Here is an 11,023-nt window from a genome sequence, read left to right on the forward strand (position 1 = left end):
TATTGTTTCTGAGGCTAGTCTGTTGTGACCAGAGGCATGATGTTTAAAAAGGCATGATAACAGTTTGATCTTGGTTTAGTAGTTAGTCTGAAAGAGGACTGAAAGGGTCTGTTAGACTAAAACACTAAACTGAGTGCTTCAGCAGCGAGGGGAGGAGTGTGTTTATAAGTCTGACTCACTTGTTCTCTCTCTCTCTCTCTCTCTCTCTCTCTCTCTCGCTCTCTCTCTGTCGCTCTCTCTCTCTCTCTGTCGCTCTCTCTCTCTCTCTCTGTCGCTCTCTCTCTCTCTCTCTGTCTCTCTCTCTCTCTCTCTCCTCTCTCTCTCTCTCTCTCTCTCTCTCTCTCTCTCTCTCTCTGAAGTGTAGAAGAGAGTGGCAGAGAAAAGGAAAGGGACATTCACGTGAGAAAGTGAGATGATGGAGGACAGAAGCAAGCCGACAGAGATCGAATGATGGAGAAGAGGAGGAATGTGCTCTGAAATAAATTAATTGGCAGAGGAGAGGAGGAAATGAACAAGGAAGAAGGAATGATAAGAGAGAGAGGGGGAGAGTAGAAGAAAGGGGGGAAGAAGGAGAGAAAGAGAGAAAGAGAGAAAGAGAGCGAGAGAGAGAGAGACAGACAGACAGACAGACAGACAGACAGACAGACAGACAGACAGACAGACAGACAGACAGACAGACAGAGAGACAGAGAGAACAGAAGAGAGAAAGGAGGGAGAGGCTTTTAAGTCTGACAATCCTGTACTGTGGGCTACTGTTCCTTTCAGATCCAATACTAAATTATTAAAGACCTACTGACGACTCAGGAGACACAGAGAGGGAGAGAAGGAGAGAGGGAAAGAAAGAGGGGGGAGAAATGGGGTAGAATGAGAGAGGGAGTGGGAAGACCTGATCTGACATTAAATCATAGGATCACCTGACCCAGCCTCCCCCCACACCTGATCACCTGACCCAGCCTCCCCCAACACCTGATCACCTGACCCAGCCTCCCCCAACACCTGATCACCTGACCCAGCCTCCCCCAACACCTGATCACCTGACCCAGCCTCCCCCAACACCTGATCACCTGACCCAGCCTCCCCCAACACCTGATCACCTGACCCAGCCTCCCCCAACACCTGATCACCTGACCCAGCCTCCCCCACACCTGACAATAACTTGATTTGGTTGACTCTGATTCAATTGGTAATCAATCTCTTCATCCTGTTCTCTCTCTCTCTCTCTCTCTCTTTTTTTTTTTCTCTCTCTTCTCTCTCTCTCTCTCTCTCTCTCTCTCTCTCTCTCTCTCTCTCTCTCTCTCTCTCTCTCTCTCTCTTTCTCTCAAACAAAACGAAAACAAAATGAAAACAAGACCACAGAAGCCCAGTAACAGGGAACCCACACACAGGGAAATGTGAGTGCATCAACATGTCTCCACTTCTCTGTGACAAAAAGCTACACAGCAGTGAGTGATAGTGTTTTGGTTGGGATCCAGGCTCATGATGTTCTCTATGTATGTAGTATCTTCATTTGACCAGTTTCTCACAGCAGACAAACAGCAGACAAACAGGGTGATCATAATAACATCCTACACACTGAGGAGTAACACCCAAACTCATTGTTCGTAAATAACGTTTCCACGTCTTCAAACATTGAGTGTCTGGCCGCCTGCCTCCCAGTGTATGGAAATAGAAATGATATTGTTGACCTCAAAACACAGGCTGGTTCTTACCGTGTTTTCCGATGCTGTGTACTTGACAGCAGTCACATGCTACGGTTTTCCATCTGTCCCGACATCAAAGCTTTGCAGATAAAGAAGGGTATTCATCTCTCAGCAGATAAAATGGCTATTTGTACAGTTCAAATGATTGTCTTCTACACACGATTTTCAAAAAAAAAAAGCATGACATTATGACAACTGAACTTGGAATGACAAAGTGTAGTGTTGTTTATGTTTTTATGTTAATGTCATAACGTATAGTATAATGTATTTAAAGTACATCATCTATAGGCCTAGATGTTATTTAAAGTACATCATCTATAGGCCTAGATGTTATTTAAAGTAAATCTGTATAGGCCTAGATGTTATTTAAAGTACATCATCTATAGGCCTAGATATTATTTAAAGTACATCATCTATAGGCCTAGATATTATTTAAAGTAAATCTGTATAGGCCTAGATATTATTTAAAGTACATCATCTATAGGCCTAGATATTATTTAAAGTAAATCTGTATAGGCCTAGATATTATTTAAAGTACATCATCTATAGGCCTAGATATTATTTAAAGTACATCATCTATAGGCCTAGATATTATTTAAAGTAAATCTGTATAGGCCTAGATATTATTTAAAGTACATCATCTATAGGCCTAGATATTATTTAAAGTACATCATCTATAGGCCTAGATGTTATTTAAAGTACATCATCTATAGGCCTAGATGTTATTTAAAGTACATCATCTATAGGCCTAGATGTTATTTAAAGTAAATCTGTATAGGCCTAGATATTATTTAAAGTACATCATCTATAGGCCTAGATGTTATTTAAAGTACATCATCTATAGGCCTAGATATTATTTAAAGTACATCATCTATAGGCCTAGATGTTATTTAAAGTACATCATCTATAGGCCTAGATGTTATTTAAAGTACATCATCTATAGGCCTAGATGTTATTTAAAGTAAATCTGTATAGGCCTATATGTTTTTTTAAATACATCATCTATAGGCCTAGATGTTATTTAAAGTAAAGCTTTATAGGCCTAGATGTTATCTGAAGTAAAGCTTTATAGGCCTAGATGTTATTTAAAGTAAAGCTGTATAGGCCTAGATGTTATCTGAAGTAAAGCTTTATAGGCCTAGATGTTATTTAAAGTAAAGCTGTATAGGCCTAGATGTTATCTGAAGTAAAGCTTTATAGGCCTAGATGTTATTTAAAGTAAAGCTTTATAGGCCTAGATGTTATTTAAAGTAAAGCTTTATAGGCCTAGATGTTATCTGAAGTAAAGCTTTATAGGCCTAGATGTTATTTAAAGTAAAGCTTTATAGGCCTAGATGTTATTTAAAGTAAAGCTTTATAGGCCTAGATGTTATTTAAAGTAAAGCTTTATAGCCCTAGATGTTATTTAAAGTAAAGCTCTATAGGCCTAGATGTTATTTAAAGTAAAGCTGTATAGGCTTTACTGGGCGGCAGCGTAGCCTAGTGGTTAGAGCATTGGACTAGTAAATAAAAGGTTGCAAGATCAAATCCCTGATCTGACAGGGTACAAAATCTGTTGTTCTGCCCCTGAACAAGACAGTTAACCCACTGTTCCTAGGCCATCTTTGAAAATAAGAATTTGTTCTTCACTGACTAAAATAAATAGGCCTATGTTGTAATCAGCTAAACTTTGATTATTGAGGTATTCATTTGAATGACAGGAAATGTTAGAAGTTAATGGTTCTCTGAAGAAAGACAGAAGGCTTTGGAATGTGTTTGATAGAGGAGAGCGATGAGTTGATATAGGGAAGACAGATGGATATCTGTGGATTATGAGGTGAGGGGTGAGTTCAGTTCCCCTTAAGGGAGTAATCAGGGTTGGTATCTGGTTACCTTCTTTCCTGTGGAGCCATAAACTATAAGGAGGAGGGGTGTTCTAAGCAGGATGCATATAAACTGTAATGTCTGAAATGTTTAGCTGTTTGTGAACAGTTTAGCTGATTACAGCTGTACAGAACCTTGGGGAATAATTCAACTTGGTTAAAGCTTCTCTAGTGTCCGTGACTTATTTACTCTGAAAAATAAGAAAGTAAAGATGTATAGGCCGAGATGTTTTAATTTTACATTTTTATTTAACCTTGGTTTATACAGGTTTTTGTCGTAGAGATCAAGTCTATTTTTCAAGACAGACCTGGTCCAAAGCCGCAGGGGGAAGAAAGTTTCAGTCAAAACAACTTACATATACTAACACAACATTGAACAAAACTAGGCACTTATAGTACAACAATTACATATTATGTAAAGAAACACAAATGTCAGAACTTAAAACCAGCTGTCCCAAAGACAAATACACTATTCTATGATACTTACATCAACCAAGTGTTTAAACACCACCAACATAACTAAATAATCAAAGTTTAAAATGTTCAGGATAGAATTCCAGGACCACAGAGCTGAGTAACTAAAACGTTTTTTCTTCCATGACCTGTTCTAATTCTTGATTTTGTTAAAAGCAAATGAGAATGGGCCGTAAATTATATTTATTTTTCTGACCTGATTAAAAAATAACAGTGAGAAATTGGCATTTTACCCAATATGGCCTAATAAATCAGTGTATACCGGTGTTTAAGCCTACGCAAGGTCAATAATGACCAGCCAACGGTGCTCTAGAGATCACAATGATGTGTTAGATGTGTTTGATTGGTAATGAACTTGAAAGACGCATGATACACTGAATCAAGTGCTCTCCGGGTAGTGGTTGAGGCCTCCATATATAAACTCAGCAAAAAAAAGAAACGTCCTCTCACTGTCAACTGCATTTATTTTCAGAAAACTTAACATGTAAATATTTGTATGATCATAACAAGATTCTACAACTGAGACAAAAACTGAACAAGTTCCACAGACATGTGACTAACAGAAATTGAATAATGTGTCCCTGAACAAAGGGGGGTCCAAATCAAAAGTAACAGTCAGTATCTGGTGTGTCCACCAGCTGCATTAAGTACTGCAGTGCATCTCCTCATTATGGACGGCATCAGATTTGCCAGTTCTTGCTGTGAGATGTTACGCCACTTTTCCACCAAGGCACCTGCAAATTCCAGGACATTTCTGGGGGGAATGGCCCTAGCCCTCACCCTCCGATCCAACAGGCTCCAGATGTGCTCAATGGTGTGCTCAATGGGATTGAGATTCGTGCTCTTCGCTGGCCATGGCAGAACACTGACATTCCTGTCTTGCAGGAAATCAAGCACAGAACGAGCAATATGGCTGGTGGCATTGTCATGCTGGTGGGTCATGTCAGGAAGAGTCTGCAGGAAGGGTACCGCATGAGGGAGGAGGATGTCTTCCCTGTAACGCACAGCATTGAGATTGCCTGCAATGACATCAAGCTCAGTCCTATGATGCTGTGACACACCGCCCCAGACCATGACGGACCCTCCACTTCCAAATAGATCCCACTCCAGAGTAGAGGCCTCAGTGTCATGCTCATTCCTTTGACGATAAACACGAATCTGACCATCACCCCTGGTGAGACAAAACCGCGACTCGTCAGTGAAGAGCACTTTTTGCCAGTCCTCTCTGGTCCAGCGACTGTGGGTTTGTGCCCATAGGCAACGTTTTTGCCAGTGATGTCTGGTGAGGACCTGCCTTACAACAGGCCTACAAGCCCTCAGTATTTAAACAGTGTTTTAACCCTTTACAATGAAGATCTGTGTATTTTTACGAATGATCTTTGAAAGACAGGGTCCTGAAAAAGAGACATTTATTTTTTTGCTGAGTTTATAACATCACTCAAATCTAAAGCTGTCAGTAATGTACATTGTACCTGCTCCTTTCTAGCCTCCAGAGACAAACAAGCCTTATGCTGGTAATAAAAACCTATTCTCAGCTTGAGCTTCCTTATCAGGTTTTCCACATGAACAGCTCAGCTCAGCTTGTCATCAACCCACACTCCCAAATATTTGTACACTTTGACTTGCTCTATAGTATGTACATCCATTGTAGCAATGACATGATTAGTAACATGCCTGGCATTTGAAAATACCATGCATTTTGTTTAAACCGAATTCAGAACCAGCTTCAAATCATACAGATTCTGTTGTATGGTAACTGCTACCACTTGAATGAAAAAAAGGATCATCTGCATAAAAGTGAACATCTGCTGTTTCAATATAATCCCCAATGTTGTTGATGAACAACAGTGGACCCAAAATAGTACCTTGCGGAACACCTGAGCACAACTCTATGGACTCTATGGATTTAGAACCATCTGCCGTTACACATGGTGTATGATTTGATAGGTAATTTATAAACCAATTTAGAGCATGACTAGTAATTATACAGCATTTTAACCTTTGCACCAACATCCTGTCATCTGGGTTAGGGGAGGAGGGTTTGGCTGTTGGGGAGTTGCCACGATGAGACAAGATCTTAATCACGAAATTGGGGGAAATGGAGTAAAAATTTCCAAAAATATATATATATGCTTTTTGGATAAGGAGTAGGCTCCGGAAAACCGGGAAATCAGGCTCCGCTTACGTAAATATAATACAGAAATTACAGATTGAAGTGAACTGAAATAAAACCTGTATTACAAATAAAAATCTGACAACTCCTCTCAGTTTTGAGTCTACCTCCCCCTCTCCCACTCTCATATGGAAACACTTGAGATAAGTTTCTAATTTCCCTGGAGAAGGGTAGACAGGGATGGATATGGATTTCAGATGCTCTCATAGAGAAGTGGGAGCTAAAGCCATCTGTCTGGGAGGCAGAGAGGAGACCCTTGACAGGAGCATTACCATTACACAGTGACAATAACACTTTATCCTACCAGGGGTGCTGGTCTTAGTGTAAAGGCCTGACTGAACCCATCTCAACTATTATATGCATCTCTCAGAGCTGTGAGGGAGACCAGACAGGGATACCACAGGAAGGATAAGAGAGAGAGGGAAGGACTCTTCCTTGGGGGCTTTGGCTGCTGTGTCTGTCTGATCTTAATCTCAGGTTAACCCATAACTGAAATCTTATGTAATTTGGTCAGCTGTGTGATTAAATTCTAGCTCTATACATGTTTGTATTTTAAATTTGAGAATTCCAGTATGCAAAGTCTCCACCCTCACAAAAGGAAACTCTCAGCCAAAGCCCCATCCTGTTAAGTCCAAATAACCAGTGACAAAAACCCAAACACTGGAATTACTGTTATTATCCCACGCATCCCATTCATTCCCGACAGATCCTACATTTTACGTACATATATCTGTGCACGAGAGAATAGACTAGACCTGGGAGGTGCAACTCCAGTCCTTGGGGGCCGGAGCATTGTCACACTTTCCACCACCCCTAGCAAACAAAGCTAATTATACAAATTGTATTCTAAACTGAAGATCATGATTAGTTAAGTATTGGATTCAGTGTTAGCTGGGGCAACAGTGTGACATCAATCAGGCCCCAGACCTGGTCTAGATGATGCTTCAGTTAAGGTGGTCGCAAATGTTTTACTTGTTTGACTCAAAACTTTGAGAACTGGGATAACTCTGAGCCATCCACAATGATTAATGGTTGACTAGATTCATTATCAAAGAAACGTCCTATCCTACAGTATCTGAAATGCGGCTTGACATGTGTGTGATGTCCACCTGGCCGTGCTGCTGCTCCAGTTTCAACTGTTCTGCCTGCGGCTATGGAATCCTGACCTGTTCACCGGACGTGCTACCTGTCCCCGACCTGCTGTTATCAACTCTCTAGAGACAGCAGGAGTGGTAGAGATAGTCTGAATGATCGGCTATGAAAAGCCAACTGACATTTACTCCTGAGGTGCTGACTTGTTGCACCCTCGACAACCACTGTGATTATTATTATTTGACCATGCTGGTCATTTATGAAAATTTGAACATCTTGGCCATGTTCTGTTATAATCTCCACCCGGCACAGCCAGAAGAGGACTGGCCACCCCTCATAGCCTGATTCCTCTCTAGCTTTCTTCCTAGGTTTTGGCTTTTCTAGGGAGTTTTTCCTAGCCACCGTGCTTCTACACCTGCATTGCTTGTGTGGGAGAAAGATGTACATATAGGGAGAAACATAATACTGTAACACAAGAGAAAGATACACTTAGAGTGCATTTGCCATTCTGGTAAAATGCATTGTCTATTGTATAGGACAGGAGGCCAAAGTAAGGCCATGAGAGCATAGGACAGCTGGACAAACCAAGGTCAGAGGGACATACAAAGGAAGGGGTCAGCCAAATGACCAACTGATGGACTATAGACATAGGCCATATATTTTTTGGGACATGAAGATGCTGAAGGAATGTCAGAAGAGACACATAGTCTACGAGTCCTAATAAGGACAGACATACCAAAGACCACACCAGACTGAATGTATGGGGGCCCATAGCATAAGATGGGCATGTATTATTTTTGGGACATGAAGAGGTCCTGTCACCATTATAACTTGACTGAAAGCAGATATGGGCGTTATCGGGCTGAACAAGCAGGATGCACAGATTGGGATATAATGGTGGCAGATGGACTGAGGGAAGTAACTTCATTTGCATGTGGGATGGACTCATATGTTGTATGTGTATAAATCAGAGCCAGTGCTCTGGACAAGTGTGTGTTCCACGGACCATCTAGGCTTCTGATATGTTTGTATTAAAAGCCTATATTGAGTGTTACATTCTGTTAAGATTCTCCACGACACTTGCTGTTTGGAGTTTTAGGCTGGGTTTCTGTACAGAACTTTGTGGCATCAGCTGATGTAAGAAGGGCTATATAAATACATTTGATTTGATTTGTGATCTCTGCATATATATTATCTCTAAGCAAATCTAAGTGAACATTTTTTTCTGTTAATCGGCATCAAACACTAATGTGATGATACTTACCATGGTTGTTATTTTCTCTCTCCCTCTCTCTCTCTCTCTCTCTCTCTCTCTCTCTCCTTCTCCCTCTCTTCTCAGTTTTTACAATAGCAGCCACTTTTCTCATTGTTTGGAGGCCGACGCCCATCTCACAACCCAAAAGCCATGGCAGATGAAGCGGACATGCGCAATGAGCTGGAAAACCTGCAGACAAAGGCGGACCAGATAGCTGATGAGGTAAAAACACACACAAAGACACCTACCACACACACCTCACACACACCTCCAACCTGAGTGACGGCTCACAGTAGATCTTCATTGTTTCATGAACACAAATGAGATCCACATCAGGGCGCGTCTCAGAGTGCGAGTACTGATTTTAGGGTTAATTTAGCCATTTAGATCATAATGAATATGGTTATATATGGGCGGGAGGATCAGCACTTGTACTCTGAGATGTTTTTCTGAACATGGGCCTTGAGCTCCACACCTGAGACAGAAGCAAACAATTAAGCATCTTCATTACATATCAGAGCTCTGTCAACTTTTTTGTTCTACTTTAGCTACACTGTAAAACAATCTGTAGTTGAGGGGAAAGAGACTATATGGGGTTATGCAAGTCATGAATTAGAAAGATGTGTGAGTGCTGTTTGACTATAAATAGACTGTATTGCTCTAAGCTAAGCTGAGTCAACCAGACCCTGCCTGAAACACACCATTTTGTTTTTGGTCTGATACATTGTGTGTGTGTGTACATTTGTGCGTGTGTGTTTATTTTATGAAGAATGTACCGCACATTGCTATCTGTAGCCTACTACTTACCTTTGTGTTTTACAATCTGTGTAAGTTAACAGATTGTGTTTTAATTTGACAATGAGCTTTGTTTATATTTAGCTAGCTACACTTACACTTTTATTCCGGCTTACATGGATAGAAAGAGATCAAATCTGTGTCATGACTGACTATAACCTGTATTTATGCTTTGAGGCAGCCATATTGGGATGACTCCTGGAGCCTACTAGAGACAGCTTTTCAGAGTGGTCACTAGCTGGCACAGCCACAAAGTTATACAATCTGATTTTAAACATAACCCTAACCTTAAACCTAACCCTAATGCCTTATCCTAACTCTAAATTAAGACCAAAGCTAATATTTGTTTTAATCCATTTTTACGATATACAGTGCCTTGCAAAAGTATTCATCCCCCTTGGCATTTTTCCTATTTTGTTGCATTACAACCTGTAATTTAAATAGATTTTTATTTGGATTTCATGTAATGGACATACACAAAATAGTCCAAATTGGTGAAGTGAAATGAAAAAAATTACTTGTTTCAAAAAATTATCTAAAATTAAAAACAGAAAAGTGGTGCGTGCATGTATTCACCCCCTTTGATACGAAGCCCCTAAATAAGATCTGGTGCAACCAATTACCTTCAGAAGTCACATAATTAGTTAAATAAAGTCCACCTGGGTGCAATCTAAGTGTCACATGATCTGTCATATGATCTCAGTATATATACATCTGTTCTGAAAGGCCCCAGTGTCTGCAACACCACTAAGCAAGGGGCACCACCAAGCAAGCGGCATCATGAAGACCAAGGAGTTCTCCAAACAGGTCAAGTTGCGGAGAAGTACAGATCAGGGTTGGGTTATATAAAACTTTACACATCCCACGGAGCTCCATTAAATCCATTTTTTTAAATGGAAAGAATATGGCACCACAACAAACTTGCCAAGAGAGGGCCGCCCACCAAAACACATGGACCAGGCAAGGAAGGCATTAATCAGAGCGGCAACAAGGAGACCAAAGATAACCCTGAAGGAGCTGCAAAGCTCTACAGCGGAGATTGGAGTATCTGTCCATAGGACCAGTTTAAGCCGTACACTCCACAGAGCTGGGCTTTAAGGAAGAGTGGCCAGAAAAAAGCCATTGCTTAAAGAAAAAAATAAGCAAACACATTTAGTGTATGGAGGAAGGTACTCTGGTCAGATGAGACATAAATTTAGCTTTTTGGCCATCGGAAAACGCTATGTCTGGTGCAAACCCAACACCTCTCATCACACAGAGAACACCATCCCCACAGTGAAGCATGGTGGTGGCAGCATCATGCTGTGGGGATGTTTTTCATCGGCAGGGACAAGGAAACCGGTCAGAGTTAAATACAGGGAAATTCTTGAGGGAAACCTTTTTCAGTCTTCCAGAGATTGAAACTGGGATGGAGGTTCATCTTCCAGCAGGACAACTACCCTAAGCATACTGCTAAAGCAACACTCAAGTAAATTTAGGGGAAACATCTTGGAATGGCCTAGTCGAAGCACAAACCTCAATCCAATTGAGAATCTGTGGTATGACTTAAAGATTGCTCTACACCAGCGTAACCTTTCAACTTGAAGAAGCTGGAGCAGTTTTGCCTTGAAGAACGGGCAAAAATCCCAGTGGCTAGATGTGCCAAGCTTATAGAGACATACTCCAAGAGACT

The 11,023-nt window shown here is 41.0% G+C and overlaps 1 protein-coding gene across 2 annotated transcripts in view; it reads left to right on the top strand.

Annotated features, from left to right (window-relative positions):
* LOC115120437 (synaptosomal-associated protein 25-B-like) overlaps positions 1–11,023 on the top strand; it is an 84,844-nt gene that overhangs the window by 40,459 nt on the left and 33,362 nt on the right. The window contains exons 1-2 of one of the 2 annotated variants that reach the window (XM_065025879.1): positions 1,298–1,391; positions 8,641–8,778. In XM_065025879.1, coding sequence (XP_064881951.1) covers positions 8,707–8,778 — 72 coding nt within the window. In that variant the 5' untranslated portion in view covers positions 1,298–1,391; positions 8,641–8,706. Of the gene's footprint in view, positions 1–1,297; positions 1,392–8,640; positions 8,779–11,023 lie in introns of those variants that run through there. The other variant, XM_065025878.1, reaches the window with a different exon arrangement.

This window comes from Oncorhynchus nerka, linkage group LG12, assembly GCF_034236695.1.
Source record: "Oncorhynchus nerka isolate Pitt River linkage group LG12, Oner_Uvic_2.0, whole genome shotgun sequence".
NCBI lineage: Eukaryota > Metazoa > Chordata > Actinopteri > Salmoniformes > Salmonidae > Oncorhynchus > Oncorhynchus nerka.